Source organism: Oenanthe melanoleuca, chromosome Z, assembly GCF_029582105.1.
Source record: "Oenanthe melanoleuca isolate GR-GAL-2019-014 chromosome Z, OMel1.0, whole genome shotgun sequence".
Classification (NCBI taxonomy): domain Eukaryota; kingdom Metazoa; phylum Chordata; class Aves; order Passeriformes; family Muscicapidae; genus Oenanthe; species Oenanthe melanoleuca.
In genome coordinates this window covers 34,288,979-34,313,564 of record NC_079362.1, presented here as the reverse complement: position 1 = coordinate 34,313,564, position 24,586 = coordinate 34,288,979, and the positions used below count along the sequence as shown (strand labels likewise).

At 34.6% G+C, this 24,586-nt stretch overlaps 1 protein-coding gene across 1 annotated transcript in view; it reads right to left on the bottom strand.

Moving 5' to 3' along the window:
* Positions 1 to 24,586, bottom strand: part of ADAMTS19 (ADAM metallopeptidase with thrombospondin type 1 motif 19) — a 134,148-nt gene that overhangs the window by 48,524 nt on the left and 61,038 nt on the right. Inside the window, exons 8-10 of the mRNA XM_056514510.1 lie at positions 16,417 to 16,522; positions 3,016 to 3,156; positions 2,272 to 2,422 (exon numbers count right to left, since the gene is read on the bottom strand). Of these exons, the coding sequence (XP_056370485.1) occupies positions 2,272 to 2,422; positions 3,016 to 3,156; positions 16,417 to 16,522 (398 nt within the window). The remainder of the gene's footprint in view (positions 1 to 2,271; positions 2,423 to 3,015; positions 3,157 to 16,416; positions 16,523 to 24,586) is intronic.

Here is a 24,586-nt window from a genome sequence, read left to right as displayed (position 1 = left end):
AAATTTTCTTCTACCTCTCTATTCTCATCATGTTTTCTCATTTTTGTCCTTCGTGTCATTTATTTCTAACAGATCTAAGGTTCTTAAAAATTCATAACAATAATTCTTGGTTCAATATTTCATTATACAATTTCCAGTTTAGGGTTATCAGTTTTGCAGAGGATCTTGGAAAAACTGCAAAAGGTTCTTCCCACTGATCTCTACTCAGAAACTGTTATTGGACTCCCTTTTTCTAACTGTTAAGATCATAAGGTCATCAAGTAACACATTTGCTTTTATGACGAGAACTAAAATTAAATTGCAGTTTCAGGAAAAAAAGAATAGTTGAAACAAACATAGGCCTTTTTATTGTTTTGCATCATTACTATATTCCTTCTTGACAGCAAACCCGTATTATACTTGGATTTAAATTACACCATTACAATTATTAAATAGTATTAATATACTAATATTTAATAATATTAAATGGTACAGTAATATATAATATTTAATATTACAGTAAAATTAATATAAATATTTATTATAAAACAATTATCCTTTAGGTAGGAAAAAACAGATATATTTATTTAGCTGAAAACAAGTGATTTAGCTGATAGGCATCCTCTTACATGCAGAATGTCAGAACAGGGGAACACGACTGAAGATAACTAGAAATGGACAACTATGAGCACCTAGAACCTAAGTAATCTCTGTGCAAACAGTGTTTAACCTTGGTAATAGTATTTAATTTCCTAATATTTCTAGAATAATAATGTAAACAAAAAAACCCCTCAGTGATAGGATCTCAAAAAAGAAAAAGATTCACTATGAAAAAAACACAACAGTCATAGGACAACTTGACTATCTGAATTTAAATATATGAATCAGAAGAAAACAAAAATAATATGAAGGAGATTCAGCCAAGAAAATGAAAAGCATATTCATGTATTTTGTAACAGAAAATCTTGACATTTGTCTCTTTCTTCAATTACTTTTGAGAATCGTTAAAGAAGACCTACAAGAAATACTAAACACACTATCATTTTCTTATTCAAAATAGACTTCTAGAGAATAAAAAACAGAAATTACATCCTTTAATTGAAAGCAATGTACTAAATGCAAGGAACAGGTTCAAATTCATTAAAAAGCACTTGGAAGTAATGAATATTTGTAGAATGGTGACACTGAGATTTACAGTTAATATCCAGAGTGAAAATGTTTTCAGCAAGACAGCTAAAACAAAATCCATAAAATGATGGCTTTTTTTTCCTTTCCTCTTCAACTATACCACTCAGCATGCCTTAGCCAGACATGTACTGCAATGTTTCCTTTGAGATCTTTTAGATAAAGATTTGTTTAAGTGAAAGTCTCTGGAGAAATAGTAATATGTCCAAACTGAAAGCAGGAAGAAAACTGAAGAACTAAAGGAGAAAGGAATTACATTTTCCTGTTTAGTACTCCTAACCTTTTCAGGTTATCTGCCCACTGATTCTGATGAAATTTTATTTCACATTTCCTCTAGCCCCTGCTCTATCAATCCATACTCCATGCTCTTTATATATTTGTATTTCATCTTCCCATCTTGTCTTGGTTAGAGTCTTAAGGGCACCCAATATGTTTAGTCTCTCCTGTTGATGTTAAAAAAGGTTGACTTTTCTCTGTAAAAATCATTCTTAAACTGCTTCTTCAATCAGATGTGTACTAATATTAGCTCATAAAATTATGAACTGTTCAATTTTGCTAACCTGTTTTTTTAAGCCTGTGAACTGACACTGCTTCACACTGGCACAAAGCAAGGTCAGCAAACTGACTTAAGTACTGGAACTCCTCTTGCCATGGCACTGTACAGCTCTGCCTGGGCTCAGAGATGCCTCCTAGGAGGCGCAGAGCCCAGTTAACACCCAGCTTACTCCTCACAGTGTGCACAGGCACAGCATAATCTTCTGAAAGTCAGACATGGACGTTCAGTACCCAAACTATAATAAAAGCCAGCCTAACTAATAAATTGCAAATATTACACTTGCTGCAACAAAGTGTCTTAAAACTATGACATCTTCTGTTTCTGAAGTACAAGGGAAGTATCAATAAAACACGTTTCATATATTCAGACACCTAAAGAAAGAATTACAAGACAAACCAATGAATATATGCATATTAATTTTTGGAAAGCACGTGTAAAATTCTCACTTCAAAGGTGCTATATTCTCTTTCTGTCAAACACACGTACAAAAGCTACTCTCACACAAAAATTAGATGGTAGATGCATTCTCTGAAGTACAGCCACAGCCTTACCTGCATTTCTTGGCAAAAGGAAGCAGTTGGTCCAAAAAGAATCTGACACTGCTCATCTGCAGTGTACGTCATTCCTGGCAGCTTAGAGGGAATAATCACAGAATTGAGGCTCTGAGGATTCGTCTGTACCAGACAGTTACTGGCCTTTGACCTGGTAATATGCAGAGATTCATATGCTGAGCAATCCGAGGGTCTGATTGCCACGCCAACTTAAACTTGCACACAACATTTGAAATATGTGGACAATTACCATTCTTTTTATTCATCAGCACTGGGCTGCTGCTCATGTTTAAGCTGCTATAAGTTATGCTTATTGTAAGTTAATATGTTCTGTTATTGTACATTTGCAGAAAGACAACATAATTGATCAGAATTCCGGAAAAGTGCTGGACAACATTTTAGCATAAAACTTACTTAATGAATTAAGGTTTTGGTGGCCAAACATTTCAGTACACAGCATATTAATATAAAGTAAACATAGTGGCATATATAAAATGTCTATATATGTATAAAGAAGTGTAATCACTTACATTAAGACATGAAAATATGAAAATCCATGTAATTGCTGAACACAAATTTTAATAGCTCTAATATTAGACTGTGATGATTTAAAATATTTTGATGGATTTTGCAAAACAAATATCCCACAGGAATAAAAATAATTGAAAACTTATTATTTCAGTATATTAATTGCATCTACTTCTAAATGACATACAGTGAGAGTTCTTTTCTTGAATTATATACCTGAGGAATCTTTCCAGATCTTCCCTGCTGCACTGAGACCATGAGACATCCCCAAGATTCTGTCCTTTAATCCATTCGCCAGACATGATATGGACACCATCTGCACAGGATGGGTGGTCATTGTCGTGGTTTATCCCCATGCTGAATTTTGAAGTTATTAAAAGAAAAAACAACAAAGTAAAACAAAATAACAGATTGTTTTCAGAATTTATGTAAGCTAAAACTGCTGCAAAGGGTTGTAAGTAGCTCAGATATATATATTTCATACAGGAAACTGCTTTTGATTATTTTTTTCATGGTATCTTTCATAGGAGTGTACAGAACCATGTATAGAGGACAATTCTATAATTAAAGATGGAACTGGAGCTGCATTTATTTGATGAGAAATATTGCATTCTAATCAGTTCAATACATACTTTGGACAACTTTGTTAATTTTCAGAACTGTACAATTATTGCAAGCTAAATGAATACTATTTCTCTTGTAAATGGGCAAATACTCTTATTTTTCAAGATTAGTGAATATTTTGGCAGTGATTCAGTCTTCATTCTCCATGGAACCGATTGGTTGAAATTTTATAGAATAGTTAAATGATCACTACTTTAATGTGTAAGTATTGTCTTGGAAGAAAAAAAACACCAAAACGTGTTTTCAATTTCTTGTTAAAAATAACACTAATGAAGAATTTAAATCAACTTTGATTATAAAGACTTAGGATCCTTATTCATCCCAGTGAGTTCTCACATTCTATAGACTGCAATGAACAATTCTACTGAACATCTGCTTGAAGCTGCTGTTCTAACCAAAGATTCATTCTCACTATCATTCATAATTAGCAAACAGAGAGGAAGAAGAAATACTTAAATAAAACTAAAACTTTCACCATTAGCTAAGTGGATCATGCTTGACTGATATTACAAGAAATAAATACACTTAATTGTTTTTTGGAGATTTACAAATGGGTATGAGACTACTCTCCAGAGTATTGGATTTAAAGTAGTACTGGAATTTTGCAGCATTACTCTGCCCTGCAGTAAAGCAAAAGTTCAGGTTTAATAAAACTCCATGCCTTGTATTGATTCTTTCACTTACAGACTGCCTGTACAAAAGCTGGAGTACATCATGCTTCTCCTTATTTCACCACTCCAGAGTGGCAAATGGCAAAAAAGGCCTGCCTCCTGACACTTTTCCTCTCCAGTCCATGCCAAAACCCATTCATGACTAGACCAAATTACACATAAAATTAAAATTTGCTTTACCTTGAGTTTACTTATGAGATTAATGGAAATATCACGTAGGGCTTTCCCTTGCCTATAGAAGTGCTCTGTCTCTTACACTCATGTGTACACCCCACAGTCTGGAACATTGGAACAGTATCTTCTGCATAAATTGGATAATTTTTCTACCTGTAAACTGTGCAACTGAGGCAAGCAAATGTATCTGACTCTCATCTTTTCCTGATCTTCCTGAATGTAAAAAAAAACTACACAGAAGTGCCTCTGAACTTGCCTTTCATTATTTTTGCATGCTTCACATGCAGAATTTGAGATGTCTCTGTCTCTTGAGTTATATACACCCATAGGAATTGTGGAGGAAGACATAGGAAATCTAACAATATTTAATCTGGTGGACTACATAAGAAAAAAAATTTTGCTCATAGCTCTTTAAGTTATATGCTTCCATAGTGAAAAACAGTAATTTAAAAATACTCCTATGTCAGTATCATATGCACTGTAGGAATTAAACTAAAATATTTACAACACAAAATCTTGAGAAAACCTCTTATACAGCTGATGGCTCCTATCTTTGCAGAGTGGAAACATTGGCACATTTATATATTATTTATAATACTTTTTAAAATTAAAATTACAAGACCTCTGTAATTTCTAATTATGATTATTTCCCTTTACTCTGAAGAGCAATTCTTGAAGCTAGATTTTGTCACAAAATATTCTGTGAAGTCAGCCTGAGAAAAGTGTGCAGAAATGAACTATGATTTTACTGTTTCAAAAAACAATCTCACTAGCTACCATTGCATATATATATATATGTATCAGTGTACCCTCCTTTTTCCAATCTACTACCACAGAAGCATTTTGCAAAGTTTATTAGCACAAGAATTCTGAGGAAAACATTGTATTTGAAAGCATGAAGTGGTTAAAAACTGTTGTACTTATAATACCTGTGTATATCAGATACATTAAGCACTAATAAAAAACCCAATTTTAATATTCTTCCAATACTTTAGCTATCGATACTTCTTTAATACTTCTCCTATCATGCTTTGATATTCAACTGTAGTTCAAAATATCTGTACTAACCCAATGAAATTAATTCTTCAATTTTCTTCCACCTCCAAATTAAGGACACGTAAAAAATCCAGAAAACAGCAAACACAAGTATTGAATCCTTTGCCTACCTGAATGAATAGGCATTCAAAAATACCTATTCAAAAGGAAAATACATGTTGTATGTTAATATCAATTAACTAAATTGCAAGACAATATCTGAGAATAAGCTAAAGAAGCAAGAGAACCTGCTTTTAACACAACACTCTCAGGAATGTTTTCTTCAGAGAGTGCTTTTGATCTCTTCTAGCATGGTAATGCCTGTGTATTTTTATCTGACCTAGTATCAATTACAATACCACATAAAAGTCCATGTGCAGCAGAACTGCACTTCTGATTTCATTCCTCACATCACATCACACTACATGTGTGTAGTGAAAGAAAGAAGCTGAGCAGTCATTGCTACCTTGTTATTCAACACAGGAGTAAATACTGTAGGTATACCTACTTCTCCATTAACAATCAGGGACATAACATTATTCAGTGCTTGCAGTGGTGGTCATGATATTTTCTAGCCCCCCTTGATGCACATGAAAGACATAACTACGTAACTAGCACAACTTCTCTGATACAAAGGCACCACAGAAGCTCTGTCTGTGTAAGGTGTCTCTCCCTATAGAATGAATGCATTATGACAGCACTCAGCACAGTGCTCCCTCTCCCCTCTCCCACAGCTGTGATCAGTCAACCTCATACAAGAGAAAAGCCACACCACGTGCATGTGGGAGGAAGACAAAGAGTTTGGGATTACAGGATAACTTTGAAAAAGCTTGAAAAAACACAATTAACAAAGAAGACAGTGCTGTACTTTAACATGTCTACTTCACGTCTATATATAGAAATAATTATATTTTTAAGGAAATAAGTGTTATTTAGTCAGTGTAACCTATTCTGGCTAAGGGCTATATACAGCACATAAAATATGCAAATAGGAAGTATTCTATAGAATACCTTCCCTAAATAAAATATTAGCAACATTTAAATTCACACTATGCAATTAAGATGTATTTTAACAATCTCAGTCTTAAACTATTTTGACAAACAGACTTGGTCCAATAAACTCCATTAACAGCATAAGTCAAGTCCACTGGGGAAAAAAAACAAACATGATACCATGTATAAAGTTGAGATAAATTTTCTGAACTCTTTAATACGCAAGTAGAAATAGTACAAAGAAATATAATTAAATACTTGGTATTTGGAATTAATAACTCAGGACACTGAAAGAAAAATATTAGTTCAATATTTCAGTTAAAAAGCAATTATTTTACAACTAACTACAGCTGCAATTATATGTGTACAGCTGGAATCAAACAGACAATAGCTTCTCTCCTGTCAGTTTAGGGAAAAGCTTATATCTTTGCATTCAAAATGCATTCCAGTGTCAACATATTGAACAAGTACCAAGTACTGCAATTTAATTTGATTTTATAGTGGATTATTACAAAATCAAAGCTCTTTTAAGCCTCAAAAGAGGATCCTCAGTCATTATTCTATATTTAAATAAGCTAAATAAGGTTATGCACACACCTTCTTGAAATAATTAGGTCTGCATTGCTATTTTATATTTCTTCTCACAGTGGGACATCACAAGTCTTTGACATGTGCTACTTTCATGACAATATGAATTTGCTCAGTGATCCTACATGCTTCCAGGTAAAAGCTTTTCATTATTTATTCATTATTTTGCTTGTGCTTTGCAAATGATAGATGAGGGTTGTCACCATCCTATCACACTTAAAATGCAAGTAGTGCAGCTGAACAAGAATGCTGCTATTAAAACAGAAACACGCAAAGACAGAAATTAAATAGCACCAAAACTTAATATAGGAGCAATTAATTAGGTTAGTTCAGACAGATGTGGACAAAAGGCGAGAGAATCAAAAAATTAAAGAGAACAACTGCTTCTCAGATTTTTCACATTCACTAACAGTGAGACAGATTAAGAAATAAGACTCAGATTAAGAAAAGTGCAAGAACAAGTGCTGGGTCAAGGAATCAGCACTAGAATGTTCAGTTTAATTAACAGATTCCTAAATATTAAAGGATCTATTTATTCCAAGTCATATTTAATATAATCGAATCATGTGTGTGAACTGCAGATGAAGCATAATACTACTACTATGAGCTCAGGACAGACTGAAAATTATGAGAAAACTTTCCCCTTGTGAAGGAGAAAGTAAATCTCTGAATGCAGTTACCAGTTTATATCTGTGATGTGTGATGGGATCAGGTGCCATTTGATTTGTTAAAAATTCATATTAGTATAAGTTATTACTACAATTATTTGTAAATCCTCTGCAACTATTACCCTATATATTTTTCCATTTTGTGAAATAGATCACTAACATAACAAATTATATTAAGAATAAAAATTATTTTAGAAAGTATTATAATGAAGTGTTATCTTCATTATCATTTCCACTGCTTTCTTATTTTTCATAATTTTGTGCAATAGTATGCCAGAATGATCAAAACTTTTAACTATGGACCCAGAAATTGAAAGGTTTCAAATGCTTATATGGCATTTTATAGTACCATGATTTTTCTGATCTGAAATTCTGCAGTATCATGAGGATGCATTTTATAAGTGAAAATAACGCCCCTTATGTGACTATCACAGAGAGAGACAGAAGCTACACTACTTTCTTAGTACATTTATTGCACTTTTTCAACAAAATGTTTTATCTATCTTTATAGAGACAAATGTATTAAAAGACCAGACTAGTAGGAGGATTTTATAACCTGTGTTGGCTTGTTGGTTTTGTTAAATCCCAGTTAGTGAAATATTAAGTGTTGTCTGATTTTTTATATATCCTTTAAAACGAGGGCTTCACAGATCATTGAGTAACATCTGGCCAAGGGCAGCATTTCAACTTGTACATTAATTATTTAGCTGAAAGTGAAAGGCGATTGACCAGCTACAGAAAAATTATGATGGTAAAATGGTAAAACATTATTTTTTTGGAAGGAATTTATCTTCAAAGAAAAATCTACCAAACAAGGAAATCTAAATCTTCCTGTTAAAAATTAGATAATCAGAAAAAGTAAAAATAAATAACTTTATGCAATTATTATTTCTCTTTTGTGAATCATTACTCATCCTCCACAATACTAGAAATTCAAATTACATTTTCAGTCTTAAAACAACTGGGTAAAAGTACAACATGCATTTAGTACAGGGATATTAACATATGCTGCACATTGCTGTCCAGCTGACTTTGCAGCTTTTGCTGAACAGCTGCTTTCTTCTCTGTAACTCCCACACCTCTACCACCATGCTTCATGGTGTTGGATCTAGAAAAACTACTGAGCCACAACTCTTTGACAGAATTATATAATTTGAAGCTTTGCTGTGACAGATGTATTTAACATCATAACATGAAAATATAGATTGCTCCTTCCTGAAGGCTTTTTATAGATATTATATAATACAGGAAAAGTATTGGCTTCTGGCAAATATGACACCCATGCCACATTCCTGAGCTATCATAAAATCAGTGAAGAGCTACAAAAAAACCAGTTTTTGTATTAACAAAGAGCACTGACATTATTACAATCTTTTGCCAATTTTTTCACAGATCTTTTAAATGTATCAGACTATCAAATAAGCCTTTGCATCCTGTAGGATGCTTTTCAGTTACTAACTGCTTAGTTTACAAATGTTATCCTAAGGAAAATATAACATAAATCCATGCTGAAACAGTATAGAAACACGACAGAAACATAACCCTTTATTTATTGCCAGAGAAAGAGTTATCTAAATTTCATGTAAAAAATCATCATATCTTTTAAAGTTATTTAAATGCTGTCTCAGTGCTTCCTTTCTTCCTGAGCTGTTTCTTCAGCTGTTTTGCTATCAGCAAAAGGTTGGTGATGCTTTGTTTCTGCCTGGCATTGCAGTCATGTGTTGGGATGCACTAAGATCTTTCTGTGATCAGAACTGAACCAACAAATCTAACTTTTTTTCAGGGTTTTTAATACCAGAAACATTTTGAGTATGAGTAAACAGAAATGCAAAATATTTAACATTCATTCTTTTCTGTCATCTGTAATTATAAATGCATTTTGTTGTACAATTTTCAGGCCAGGGAAGTTAGGAATGATATACCCACCTGCCCAGTAAAATCCTAAACTGATTTAAATCAGCCTAACTATATGACTGTGTAACAAAGATTTTTAGTTTAATATGGGTGCAGACAAAAAATAGACTATCATTTTTTAAAGAACCTACCCACTAAAGCAGTAAAAATGAATGTAAGGTAATCTCAAGGACTTGCATGGCTGAGCATCTAATATATATACTTGGAACATCAACAAAGAAGGAAAGAAAAAAAAATCTTTTCAAGACCACTCAGTGTACTGTCAGCTTAACTGCAATAATTTAGAATAGTTACCTTATGGATATTTTTCTTGACCTATCTGGAGAAAAAAAAGACAGATGAAACTACTAGGATGATTTTGTATAAATCATAAATCATGTTTTAAATAGAGAATATGTAATTGCTGAAATGCAATACAAAGCTAAAGCCTCGTATTAATTTGTATCAAATAAGTTAGCACCAAGGAAAGAAGAAAGCAGATTACCTTCCATCTTAAGAGTTATTTTAAAAAAGAAGTTTCTTATTAAACAAGTACTACGCTTTATAGATAAATTTCTCTGTGACATTTCCAATTTTTTTTAACAAAGAGGATACAAAATGTCACAGATAGTAAAACAATACAAAAATAATATAAAAATAAGAGAACCATAGAATCATAGAAGGGTTTGGGTTGGAAGGGACAATAAAGATCATATAGTTCCAAATCCACTGCCATGGACAGGGAACCTATCACTAGACTAGGTTGTGCTCAAAATTCCACCCAGCCTGGTCATGATCAACTCAACATAGGGAGTCCACAACACGTGGACAACAGGACAACCTGTTCAGTGTCTCACTACCCTCACAGTAAAAAATTTCTTCCCAATATCTAATCTAAACCTACTTTCATTTAGTTTAAAGACATTCCCCCTTGTCCTGTCACTATGGGCCCTTCTCCAGCTTTACTTCAGGTCTTCTTCAGGTAGTGAAAGATGCCATAGGTTCCCCCCAGAGCCTTCCCTTCTCCAGGCATGTCAAAGTTTTAGGTAGCTAGGCACATAAAACAGGGAATTATAACCATTTCTGTGTAAAACTGTAATGACACAAATATGTGTATGGGGGAAGATGATTGCCTGTATCTGTTGTGCATGTATTTTTAAAATCACCATAAAGCTCAGTTTTTCAAACAGCAGCTGTACTTTTCAAACTGTTTTACTAAAAGTTGGGCTCCCATCTCTACACTTCAGATGACTTTGATTTTAACAGAAAACTCAGTGGTGACAAAAACCACCCAAAACAGTCAAAGCTCAACATCTCTGATAGCACCAACAGATAGATTAATACCATATCAATAATGTATCTTGGACTGAGAAACCCAGCTTTAGATCATTTGCCAAAAAGGGCAGAAAAATTTAAGAAAGAAACAACTGGAGGGATATGAGACTTTGCAACTGGAATAAAGCCACAATAAAGAATTTCCCCTGCGCCTTTTATCCGATACTCTACTAGTCCATGGGGTTGTATGGGAGAGAGAAGGAATCATGATTATTTGGGGACAGATTACCAGCACAGTCACCACGGACACTGTGGCACCCTTGATAACCTGAATGAGGATGCTGGGAAGCAGAAGCTCTGAGAGAAAGGAACCCCACAGTGATATGATGGCCACTTCTGAATAAAGCTTAATTATCAATTGGATAATTATCCTAACATGTCATCTCAATACAAGTCACTTTTTTGCTTTTGGATTCATTCTTTAAAAAAATCCCCAACAAACTCATTCTGCTTTCCAGAATGTAAAACAAGTATCATTAAATAATTATTCAAGTAAGAGCAGTACAATGCGCTGCAAGGCTAGAAGATAACGAATGCACATAAGAAGAGAAAGCTCCTATGGAAGCAGGTAATTTCAGCAATATGATTCAAATCATGACTTTTTGATTCAAATTCTGTCTTCAGAAATGAAAAGTCTATTCAGTCAATACAGATACTAACAATTACAGTCCTAATATTGATATGTTTCCAAAGCAAGCTAGTCTTGTCATGAGTTAATAGGAATTACAAACTCAGTCTTTGTAATGTGTCCCAGAAAAAGGGGAAGGCAATTGAAGGGGAGGAACACTTTCATCTTTTATAAGAAAGGCTGCTGTCACTGACCAAATACATGAAGAGTTTTCCCTATCTAATTTTTTTCCAAATTAGTCCCCCAGTGCCTCTCCTGGTGAAGGTAACCCTTGAGAAGTTCCTGGTAAAAGGTAAGAGACTCAAAATTCTTACTTGGTTTTTTTCCACAGATTTGTATTTAGGAAAGAGAAAAACAATGCACTAACCTATTAAACCTCCCTACCTTTCTTTCTTAAGACATTAAAATGGAAAATGGAAAGTCATTAAAACGTGAACAGTGGGTGGTCTATCTGCATATCCACTCAGTTATGAAGTAAGGTTTCATTCTTCAGTAAGGCAGGCAAACAATGAGGGAACAAAATAAATGCTAAACAAACACTTCGAACATCTAAGACCAAAAGTCATGTATCAAATGCTTCAATTTACTCATCCTCACTAAAATTAACCTTACTGTTCACAGTTTCATTGGCAGAGGTGACCACAACTACTCCTGGACTTATTGCATTAGATGATTTTCAAATTATAAGGAAAACCTAATCAAATCAAATTTAATTAATATATTTTCTTTCTATGTGCTAATTTTGTTCATCCTTAAAAACAAGTTTGGTTGTGTAATTCTACTTTATCCATATCTCTTTTTTTCCAGTTACTTTAATGATATTCCTTACTCCACATTACTAATGCATTCAAAAAGATTGGTAGACCCTTGTGATTATAACTCTTATGGATTTTACAGTGTTCTGTGATCATATTTCGGACAGTGATAAGAAAAGCATGGGGAGTAACTGACTCTCCTTATCTCCTTATTTTCTTATATTCCATTTAAAGCTCTCATTAAGTTCATTTTTTCATACAACTTTTTAATATCTTCACAAAGAATATATGATATGCTTTGTGCTTACAAATGCCTAAATAGGTGATCCAGAAATTCCACAGACTCCCTGTTCAGCACTACAAAATATGTGGTAGGATATCCTGAATGAGTTACCTCTCATATTTCAAAAAATGCTTGTCAAAAAAAGAATGCAGATAGGTATAAAATTAATTCTGAAAAATTTTACCAGTCTTTAAGTGGCTAAGACAATTTCTAAATTACATTTAGAGCACATAATAATTGTTAATTAATTTTGAGATGCAGAAATTTACATCCATTCTTTATTTCTCCATCATTCAAAAGTTATTATAGGCCATAGAGAGCCATAGTTTAAGTAAAATCACATGTAGCTTGTTAACCTGAATACCACCAACTCTTCTCTCTGCACTTCACACAGAGATGTCTTTTAATTAATTGTTGTTAGTTTTTACTTTGTAATATGAAGTCATTGCATAATTACCTAATACTAGTAAATCTATTTTAATAAATAGGATATATTTAATAAAACAAAATCCATTACTGTGATACAGTTTTTAATGACTGATTACACAGATAGAGCTCAAAAATCAACTGCTGACTTACATAAATTCTCAATGTCATTAAAATACCATCTGCATTCAGAAACACAAAGCTAGAACAACGACATCTCATATTACAAAGCAAGATTTAGTCTGACATTGTATTTCACTGATAATATTTGTCTCTTAATAGGAAAAATTAAAAAAACAAAACAAAACAGCACAACACTTTAAATAAACTTCCATGTACCAGAATGTATTCAATATAAGGGTCTCTTCTCCCAGGCAACTGGCAAGTGGACAAGAGGAAATGGCCTCAGGCTGTGCCAGGGGAGGTTCAGGTTGGATATCAGGCAAAATTGCTTCAGGGAAAGGAATGCATCAGAACTATATATTCATCAATACAATGACAACTGGTAATGTCTTTGTATATGCCCTCAGAAAATGAAAATCAACAGCATCTATATTCCATAGGTTTTGAATCTATTTGTATGATAAATTATGAGCAAGAATAATATTTGTCGTACAGAAGGGAAAAAACCTGGTTTTTCTTTATCCTTTGAGAAGCAAAATCTTTAAGAAAGTTTTTGGTTCTATGCTGCTGAAATAGACTCTTCTCTAGAGCAACTAGAATGGTTAAACATATTACACACAAAAAATCCCCAAGGCAGTCGTTAAATGACCTCAAGAATCAAAAAGAGTTAGTGAAAACTTTGTAGAAAAGATGATGTGCTAAAAGATCTATTTATGACTAGTCCGTGTGGTGGGCATTTAATCTCTGCTTCTGAAGCAGTTAAGAGTGAGCAAGACAAATCTCTGTAAGAGACATTCTAGATACATTTGAATCTGCTCAAGTCCCTTCCAATAAGATCTACATTTGAATGTTTGTCTTCAAGCATTTTTATACTGTCTCTTCACAAAGGTTCAACTGTTTCTAGTGTCTTCTTTGCAATTTCCAGGGCCTGGCTGGTAAACAGAGACATTCATGCAGAAAAAACAAATGTCTCTAAAATGCCTCCTTCCCCTCCTTGGTGCAAGACCAGTCTGTCTCAGATTATGACAGACTCTGACTCCATCATGACACAGGAATCTAGATGACTCTGCATCTTTTGCACTGGAGGATGCTCCTTTCTTTTTTCTATTTTTTTTTTTTTTTTTTTTTTTTTTTTTTTTTTTTTTCTTTTCTTTCTTTTCTTGTTGCAGCTGCTCATATATCTCTGGCTACCTATTCTTTCATTTTTGTGATAAGTCCTTTTATACACTATGCGGTTTGTTACAAGCCTTCATTAGTTTGGATTTCTTGAAGAAATCTCTGGTTCAATCAACATCCTGTGTTTTACATTGACACAAAATTTGCTTTATTCTTTATTTCCACTCTTTTAAAATATCTGTTATATTACCCACAGAGAATTGTGAGAATGTCTCTAATCCAAATGCCATTATTACTGTGAGAGTATGATAGCTGGAATATCTTTATGATTTGCTTTTCTAAGTTTATTTCAATTAGTATGAAAGGATTTGAAAGCTTCAAAATTTCGTATGTAGCCTTGCAACTTCTTTTTCCCCTAGGATTCATGTATCAGCAATATAAGTTTTATGTTCCTGCAAGAAGTTCATGAAAATTCCTTTCTCTTTCCCAGTCCAAAAACAATGCAAAGACATTAAGACATTCCAAGCTCACAAACAAATGTAACACAGGTTATGGTCTTGGAAGAACTGCCGTCAGCAACAGTGAGCTTCTCTGTCTACCTTGTTTTGTGTACTGCTTGACATCTAGAAGACCTTAGGAAGTCAAAGATAGGTTTGATTGTATGCTAAAAGACAAAAACCTTATCACTATGTAACCACATAGACTTTTTAAGATAAGTATCCCACACTGGCAAATTTGCTATTGCACAACCAACACACCACCCATAACTTCACAAAAATTTTACGTGTCACCATTTTTCAGGGAGCATAAGATCCTACACTTCTTGTTGATTGAGATGTCTCTTTTTTCAAACACAGCAATTTTGCAGCAAAGGCTTTAAAAATACTTTTATTATGTTGGGCATAAAGCAGTACTTACATCTGTTATTATCATACCCATGTAAAACAATTTTCCAATTTACCAGTGAATTTATCTGCAGATCATATTCAGCAATTGTTCTTTCCCCTTACTCTTGATTTACTTTTACAGGAATAAGTTTAGAGAAAATAATTCTTCTACCCATTCCCTCCTCAAATACCACCAAACACTACAGTAAAAAATAGAAATAGAACGATATGTAGCTACAAAACATAAATAAGTATTCCTTTTTAGGTCATTTCTTCATAGAAACTATCATGCAAGCAGGCTGGCTTATATTAACCAGGATTTTTTTTCTGCAGTTATGAAAAGGAAAAAAAAAAAAGAAAAAAGAGATAAGATCAATTTAATGCAGCAACTTATACTTGTGTCAATCTTGAAATACTTACTCTGTATTTGCTTATTTTGCAACCAGAAAAAAATAAATCAATATAAATATTTTAATTTCCATTTTTTTTCTTGCAATTAACTTCATGTTTCAAAATTAGATGCTAGGATCTCCATTCTCAGAAAGCTTTGACCAAATTTAAACCAAGCCACTTTTAATTTAAAGTGTTTGTCCCAAGATACACACATTTAGTAAAACATCCGTCTCTGTTGTCACTCTGAAACTGACATTATAATACTAATAAACAAATACCTGGCACAGAAACTGCAGAAAAAAAATGAGAGAGTAATACACACTGTCCTTTTATTTCAGTTAAAAGTAAGATATTTATATTTTTTTTCTTTACAAGTAGTGAAGCCAACAATGAAGTTCAGCTCTTATTAACAGATTTTATTATTGCAAAATAAGAATTTTTTTACTTTGGGTTAAAATATTTGACACTGGATGAATAAAAACATCCAGGCCAATTGTGAAGGACATTTACCTTCGCCTTCATTTTGCCATCCTTTTCTTCTTCTAAGATTAAAAAAAAAAAAAAAAAAAATGCTGCAAAGACCAATGACTATTCTACACTTTAATGGGATCTATCATGAGAAAGCCAAATTAAATAATGGCTCTTCCAACTTATGATCTCATTAAAATGTTTGTTGGCAACAATTGTTAAGAGTTGGATCTGTTACACAATACCATAGTCAGCAAAGAAAAAACATCTTGGGGCACCTGTTTTCCCCTAGATAATGGCAGTCTTTCCAGCTAATCTATTTATTTGTAGCTCTAAAGACTTTTGTGTTACTTCAAGCTGTAAACATTTTCTTGGGCTGCACACCATATATCGATACATGTTTTTATTAACAGAAACTCTATTTTCTGTTTTTTTCATTCAATTTCAATACCCTCCTTACAAAAGGAAAGGAAAAACTGAAGCATACAATCAAATTAGTCAAATCGTAGTAGTATTACATGCAAATTAATACTAGACTTTAATATCCACACACTTACTTGTGACCCATTTCATGAGCAATTGTAAATGCCAGATTCAGACCATTGTCCTCTGCAATTATACATTTTCTTTTTTCACTGCACATTCCACTCAGGTATGCTATACCTAGGAAACAAAACCATCACATTCAATTATTTTTTGTTCTAATTTTATATATTACAGCATAATTAGACCCAAACAAGACTGCAACCTTCCAAACTGAGCCATTCAAGTACATAAGGAGATATCTGACAAAGGTTTACTTACTCAATTTGCAACCAGTAGTAATATTACTCACAGCAATGATTAAATGGACTGCAATATACAAAAAATGCTTTCTTTGAAAGAGTTGCTCGGTACCTTAATGAGATGTGATAGAACACATGTATGAATGTCAGTACTGCTGCAAAGGAAAATAAATGTCTACAACAATAGGGCACAAGTCTGAACAGGCATTTCCTCTGACAGACTTAGAAGAATTGAGTGCAAAGCACAAAGTTGTGCCCCTACATTTGTCACCACTAAGTACTCATAAAGCGTTCAGCATGTTAGTGGTTTTAAAAATGTTTAGAAGAGTCAGATGTCTCTTCACAGGAGACTGCAGCCTGTCAAACATATTTATTGTAGAGGCTATAATGCCTTTACTACATAATACTTTAGTTATCAAAAAACCAAATGAAGCCTTAATGGTACAGTTTTGACTTCACCTTCTTAAAAGTAGAGTGTCTGTAACTATAAAATCTTGAGGAACATGAAGCTTAATGTGGATAATGGTAAATTTTTCAGACCACAAATGCATTTAGCAGGGACAACTGTCGTCGCTCGTCGTTTGAAAATTTGGAGTAAACAATCAAAACACTGTTTCAAGTGTTTGGCCTTCTTCCCAGGAACTTCCTTTCAATGGAATGGTGCCCTCCGGTTCAGCATGTTTGCTGGATATTTGCATGTAAAGGTCAAGTTTGAAATGTCTGACAGTATTTGAAATTTAGTCATAATTATAGTTCCAAGTCAATAAGATAAGTCATTCTTCTTATGGTCCAAGTATCTGTCAGTCTGTGAGCACAACGCTTCACCCACAAGTAGTAGTAACCACTATTCTGCCAACTTTTGAGTGTTGCCCTTAAAAGAACTGGCTGAAAGTTTTTGAACACAGAACTTTTGACAAAAATTGTTGTTCAAGACTGAACAACATAACGACAAATTAAACTTGAATAAGGCAGTGTATTTCAACTTTTACTATTTGTTTCCAAAATAGGGAATAGCCATGTGAGATACAGGAGAAAAAACAAAACCTGGTCAAGGAAAAAAAATTAGTAGTCCTTTGAAGGAGACCTCATGCTAAATGTAGGTATCACTTATAATTACTTGAATAAAAATCAGAGAATAAATGCTCTGGAATGTAATGTTTTGTTTTAAAAATGTTATTCTGCAATAGCTGAAATAAAAACAAGAATATTTCTAAAGTAATTTTGTGCCTTGTAGTTCCACAATTATATGGATCTTCTTTTAAGATTTGATGACCAAATTGAAAAAAGGTAGTAAGACTTTTAATGCTGGAGCTTGAAGTAGTACAGCTGGTAACAATAGCAGAAGTGAACATCAGGGTCCTGACTTCAGCCATCATCAGTGAACTTAAAAATTGGTCCAACGAAACAGAAAAATCACTCTTGCCACAAACAAAACCCAGTGCTGCATTTTGAAGTGCTGGGAGCAATTCTTTATTATAATGCAAAACATTCAGAAACACTTTTCTTCCTGTGCTGGTTTTGGCTGCGATAGAGTTAATTGCCCTCAGAGCAGCTGTAAGGACTATGCTTTGGGTTTTTGTGAGAACAGTGAGGGTAACACAGGGAGGTCTTGCTGAGCAGGGGTTACACAGATTCAAGGCTTCTCCTCCTCCTCACCACCAGGAGAGCAGGGGCTGGGTAAGACACTGGCAAGGGGCACAGCCTTGCTGAGCAGGATCTCCCACACCCTGCAGCACTGTGCTCAGCAAACAGAGGAGGCAGGAGGCTGCCAGGGGACTGATGCTCAGGGACTGGCCAGGCTTTGGTTGGTTGGTGGTGAGCAACTGTTTTCAGCAGCTTCATTTCTCTTGCTTGGATTTTACTTATCTCTGTTATTTTCCTCTTCATTATCACTACTGTCATTATTACTGTTATTTTTATTTCAATTAGGAAACTATTTTTATCAGAACCCATTGCTTTTCTCACTCTCATCCTTGCAATTCTCTCCTCCCATTTCACTGTGTGGGGAGAGAGCAAGCAGCTATGTGGTGTTTAATTGCCATCTGGAGCTCATTCATGACAGTGTTGATGGCTATTTTCAGTTGGATAAAACTTACTTGCTGGGATCTACAGAGAGAGAATTCCCTAACCTCCCTCTTCCTGACGATGCTCAGTACTAACAGAAAACTGTATGATAATCTCTAGCTCTCTCAAGGGAAAAGGAGTCTCCTAACCTTCCTCTCACCTCTAAATTGGCAGGTTTTCCATAAAACAACTAGGTGTTGTATTGAGTACTACCAGTTGCTGTTCACTATTCTGATTGCCCCCTCATTTACTACCAAAAAACTATGAAGGTTTCAAGTTTCACACCTATTCTGCAAAAGAGGCAATCAGCATTATTAGGAATTTTCAATAATACATTGATCATATAATACTCAACTAATGCTCATATATATCCTCACATATCACCAAAATGTTTTCATACTTGGAATTCTTTGAAGAAAATTGATTATGTTGGAACTTTATAAGTTTGGCAGACAAAACATAAGATTTAAATTTAATCAAGATTAAACTGGATTGCTGATTCTAGAAATATTGAAAGCATCAAAAGCAATTAATGCTTTATGGCTTCTCCTCTATTAAACAAATTCAACCTCATATGTGCAAGCCACATTCAACATCAACCACTGGATGTAAATCAGCCAACTACTAGCTGTGAATTATGTAAAAGCTCATGTCTTGTCTTTGATTATGAATTTCACAAGTAGTGAAAAACAAATCTACTTCAGTAAGCAGCTGCTCTTACTTAGTTGTCTGTGCATTAGGTAAGAGACAGAATTTCTTCTTTAAATATATTTATGTTCACAGCAGCTTCCTGTGGTTTATTAACACAGCTGGAACTGCTCCAAGGTTATTAGTCCTACCCATAGACATGAGCAGGTTTTTCTACAAACTGTGACATATTTTCTTGTTTGCCAATGAACATCTTCATCAAATCACTTACCTACTTATTCTTTGAAATTAGGTGCACATCTACACCCTTTCTGCTGAAAAGTGCCAGTTCAGCTGACAGGGATGTTACACTTAACAGCTTACCAGCTATCTGAACAAGTCTGTTAGCTTTACCTACTCAGTCATAGCCAGCTGTCTGTAACATAAATCCACTATGTTAAAAGGCTATTAAAAAGGCTATTGTCAGTATTGCCCCCACTCAGTATTGCAAAAACTCCATAGTAAAAAAAAAAACAACAGAATCACAATAAGAGACACACAGTCAAACTTACAATCACTGGTCTTCCTTACAGTGACTATAAAACACTTAAATTTCTTTTCATCTGAACTTCCTTGGTTTCACAACACATTTAAATTTTTATGTCATTGTATTAGCTATGTGTTTATTCATAACTTCCAATAGCATGATCTTCATTTTAATTATCAGTGGTGCACAAAAGTCACAGCCACTACAATAGAAACATAATTAAAAGCCCAAGTACATCTGACTTTTGATTCACAAATAAATATTTTACAGTACAAAGCACTTTAAAAATATTTAAAAAGAACTGGCAAATCAATGGGTTTGTCAGCATAAAAACATTATTTAATTGCACTTGATTACTAATCAAACAAATTACATTTTTAGCAGACCATATGCTTGTCTTAAAAAGCAGGAGAAAAAAGTTTTCACCATGCCAAAGTCTTCAAAGTCTAATTAGCACAAGCTGTTCTGAAGAGAGTCACAGATGACTTCTAGGAAAAACAAGTTTTGTCAGTTGTCTGTGAATCAGCAGCTCTTAAACACGGCAGTAATCAAAACAAGACAGTTAACAATCAGAAATCTCATATACAAAATGCAAAGCCCAGTAATATTTTTTTTCTCTTTTAAAGTGAGAGATATAGCAGTGAGGACAAATGCACCTTTATGTGCATGTGTTGTATCTTCATAAACATACATCATAAAAAATAATAGGATACAACCAAATCAGCTTCTGTTGCATTATTCCCAAATGCAAGTTAAATTTTATTCATGTTTTTTGTTATTTTATGACTTATACACATCTTAGAAAATCCATGCTTTCAGGAGAACATCAATAACTGCACTAATTTATATGTACTAGTAAGTGTGGGATTTTACGTTTCAGAATAGACTATTAAGCTTACTCTTACACCTTGAAATAAACTGTTGCAATTTAATCCTTAGAGCACGGAAAAGGACTAAAATAGAGAGCATGTATGTATGCCATGCTAAAATAAATTCTGAATGTGTGTTTATACAGTTTTTGGTTCTTAGTCCACAGACCTCTAAGATGCTGTTATAGGGATGGGATGGCAAAAGTGCTGGAAGGTACTAATTTTCTTCTAAAATTTCTTCCAAGATGAATGCACAGAGGAGACAATAAGTAAATTTTCCCCATTGCCCATTCCTGGCCTCTGCTGACAACGGATGTAGGGATGCCTTGAGTTAAAGGTTGGCTGCAACTGCTGTCAACTTTAACAGTCAGCAAAGTACTTATTCTGTGAATTTGTGTATTCCTTCTCACCTGCATCTGCCTGGGTCCATGACGTGTCATGGCAAATAAGTCCAGAGTGTAGTTGCCTAGAACGTATTTCTTCTCTTTTAATAAAGATTGCAGAGGGGGTATTCTAGCTCAAATACAAAGCTCTACTCATCTATTCAAAGTAATTTGGGCCCATCTAGACCTCCATCAGCAATTGCAATGATCAATTGAGAAGATCTACCAAATTTAGTAACTTCTGTGGCAGAGGCCATTTGCATGTATTTGGCATCTTATGCCCCACTGCATAGATTACTTACTCTTGTTCTACTGCAGTCTTTCAGGCATGGTTATTGTCAAAAGGACTATTGTATTGTGGGTTAATAGAAGAAACATAATTATTTTTCTCTAGTTTTCCCTCCCTTCCTAATTGGCCCTAATGTTCAGTTTACTTAGCTGCTCATGAGGACCATTGGGAAGAGCAGGCTGAGTGAGGAGATCCTGCCCCTCTACTCAGCTCTAGTGAGGCCACATCTGGAGTGCCACATGCAATTCTGGGCCCCAAGAAAGACAAGGAGCTACTACAGAGGGTCTAGTGGGGGACACAGGGGTGATTTGTGATCTGGAGCATCTCCCTTTCTAGGAGAGACTGCAGAAGCTGGGCCTGTTTAGTCGAGAGGAGAGAAGACTGAGCAGGCATGTCAGGGATGGCAGATGCCCAGAGAATGGTGCCAAACTCTTTTACATGGTGCCCAGTGACAAGGAGAAAAGGCCATAACCAAAACACAAGAAAAACACAAGGAAAAGCTTCTTTACATTGAGGATGTCAGAGCACTGGAAGAGGCTGCACAGGGAGGTGGTGGAATCTCCCTCCCTGGAGATTCAAACCCACCTGGATGTGTTTCTTTTTCACCTGCTCTAGGTGAACCTGCTTTTGCAGAGGGATTGGACTAGATGATCTCCAGAAGTCCCTTCCAACCCTATCAGTTCTGGGATTTTCAGAGAATTGGCCCTTACGATTCTCTGATCTCTTTCCTCAGTGGCAACAAAGTCCACAACTTCACACATATAGACTAAAGAGTAGTATTTTTCTTAATATGCATAACTTTGTCTATACTTCTATCTTCTCTTTCACCTCCTTTTCAGTATCTTGATATGTGTGAACAATTCTTTTTGATAGTTTTATACTGAACTATCCAGAATGCTTCAAAATATGAAAGCATATGCAGGCCACCACTATTCCTAGTTTAGGATGAAAGGCAGCTCGGAACTCAAGGATATCTTCTTGTAGTGTAAAAACTGTCAAATTATTCCCATGTCTTCTTTTTTAACTTATAAGCCACATATAAAAGTTCTAAAAAATGTAAAGGAAAATATTTAATGCCTAATACACTGTAATATGGTCACTGAGTACAGTCAGTATACTTTTAAAATATTAAATCTTTTAACTGCCCCCCTTTTTTTTTTTAAAGGCAACATCACCAAGTGGAAAACTTGTCCATAAAAACATGCATGAACAGGAAAAGACACAGATGGAAAAGAAAACTGCATAGTGTTAAATGAAAAGAAGAAAGACATAAATTTGAGAAAGTAACAACTTCCTTTTCTCCACATTTAACCTTCTTTCTGTAATCCAGAAAGAGAAAAAACCCCAATAGTTTGTACCTAATTAGTGTTGAACAGGTCCTAAATTATTCTACTCAGAAGAAACTAAAAAAATTGGATATGAAGTATTATGCATTCAAAATTTTCTTTGCTTCATATTTTCTCATACTATGAACAAAAAAGAAAAACCAAATGTAACCTTTCTAGGAAGCAATTCAATCTTCTAAGAAATTGAAATAGTTTAACTTCCTCATGGGATAATTTTCACAAGCAACTTTTCTAGATGTTTTTTTTTTCCACAGCATAGAAATTAATAAGAATCTTGATCTAGATTTACGAATGAAACATTTGGACGGAAGTAGAAATGTTTATTTTTAGGATTTACATGATAATCAGTCCTTAAATTACCTGGTGCCTTATGAAACCTTCATGGAACTGCTGTATACAATCAAATGACTTTGAAGACATCTCTTGGCAACAAAACTGAATGAGGCGCATCCAATAAAGTTTGTTACTTAGCCAGCAACAGGTTTCATGCTTAGCATGAGAACAGCTCCTACCAAATACATGCATAAATAAGTTAATCTTGAGGATATGCTTTTCACTGGAAAGATTGGACAGACATGGACAGAAATACACAGCTTACTTTGAATACTATCGCATGCCCCAGATAATGAGTTTGGGCCTGATTCCTACCATAAAACTGTTTATGTATATCAACAAAAGCCTTTGTTACTTTACAAAATGGTGAGATGATGACAGTGAACACTGCAGTACACCACAGGAAGAAACTTTAATAATTCAAATTTGCTTTCTGTTTCACAACTTGTACTACAATTACCTTTTCTTAAAAGGTGGGCAATGTGACAATGATGCTTGGCAGTCTCTCAGGCTTTCCCAAACAGAACCTAAGGAATGGATCATCACAATGACTGGGAAATACATAAACCAAAGCATACATTTCCCTTTTATTTCTTGCCCCACTACTCCAGACTGACACCTAAACTTGTGCAGTGCTACAAGGAGATCATGGTATGAAGGCTGAATCTTATTCATTTGACTGTCTCTACACTTCTGTGCACGTACATATATTCAGTTTTCTTTTTCCTCCCTTTTGATCTTTATTTAGCCCATCTTTCATCTTTCCTTTGCAAACCTGCTTTTCTTAAATAAATCTGTTTATTTTAAAAAGTTGCCTTTTGATTTCTGGTCAGTAAACCTCCAAAAGAGGTGTGCTGGGCAAGGGTGATGTACTTATGAAGCAGAGCAAAGAATGTAGGAAATGACAGACCACAGCTGCTGCAAAGAAAACTGAACCCAAGAGAGACTGGAGAGGCAGTTTAGATAAATGCCTGTATCAATTCAGTGGATTAACTGCTTGTGGAAATGTTTATCCTTGAGTTAATCAAAAGAGTGTAAATGGCTTGTTAACTGGCCCAGCACATGGTAAATGGATATGTAGCTCAGCCCAAGAAAGCATAAAACTGAATACCAGACAAAAAGAACTTTGAGCAGAGCAATGGGCTTGAGCAGGCTTTAACACACACATTCCTTCCCAGCACTGGGGGATGCTCAGCATCATGACAGTGAGCACAGGAGGGCCAATAGTGAGCATGAGATTTGTACTGTGGTCCCACAGTACATTGTAATGGCTACGCTTATTTCAATATACTGCCATTATGATTCTGCTTAATCAAAATCCCACATAACATCAAATGTTTCCAGGTAAGTACACTCTATGTGGAATACCATACAGAAGCTGGTCACAGAATTCTGATCCTCATGCATTTCATTGCTTCCCACAGAGGGTGTTCTTTCAAAGACATACTGCTGCTCTACACAGCATTCATACAGAGCTAGCCTTT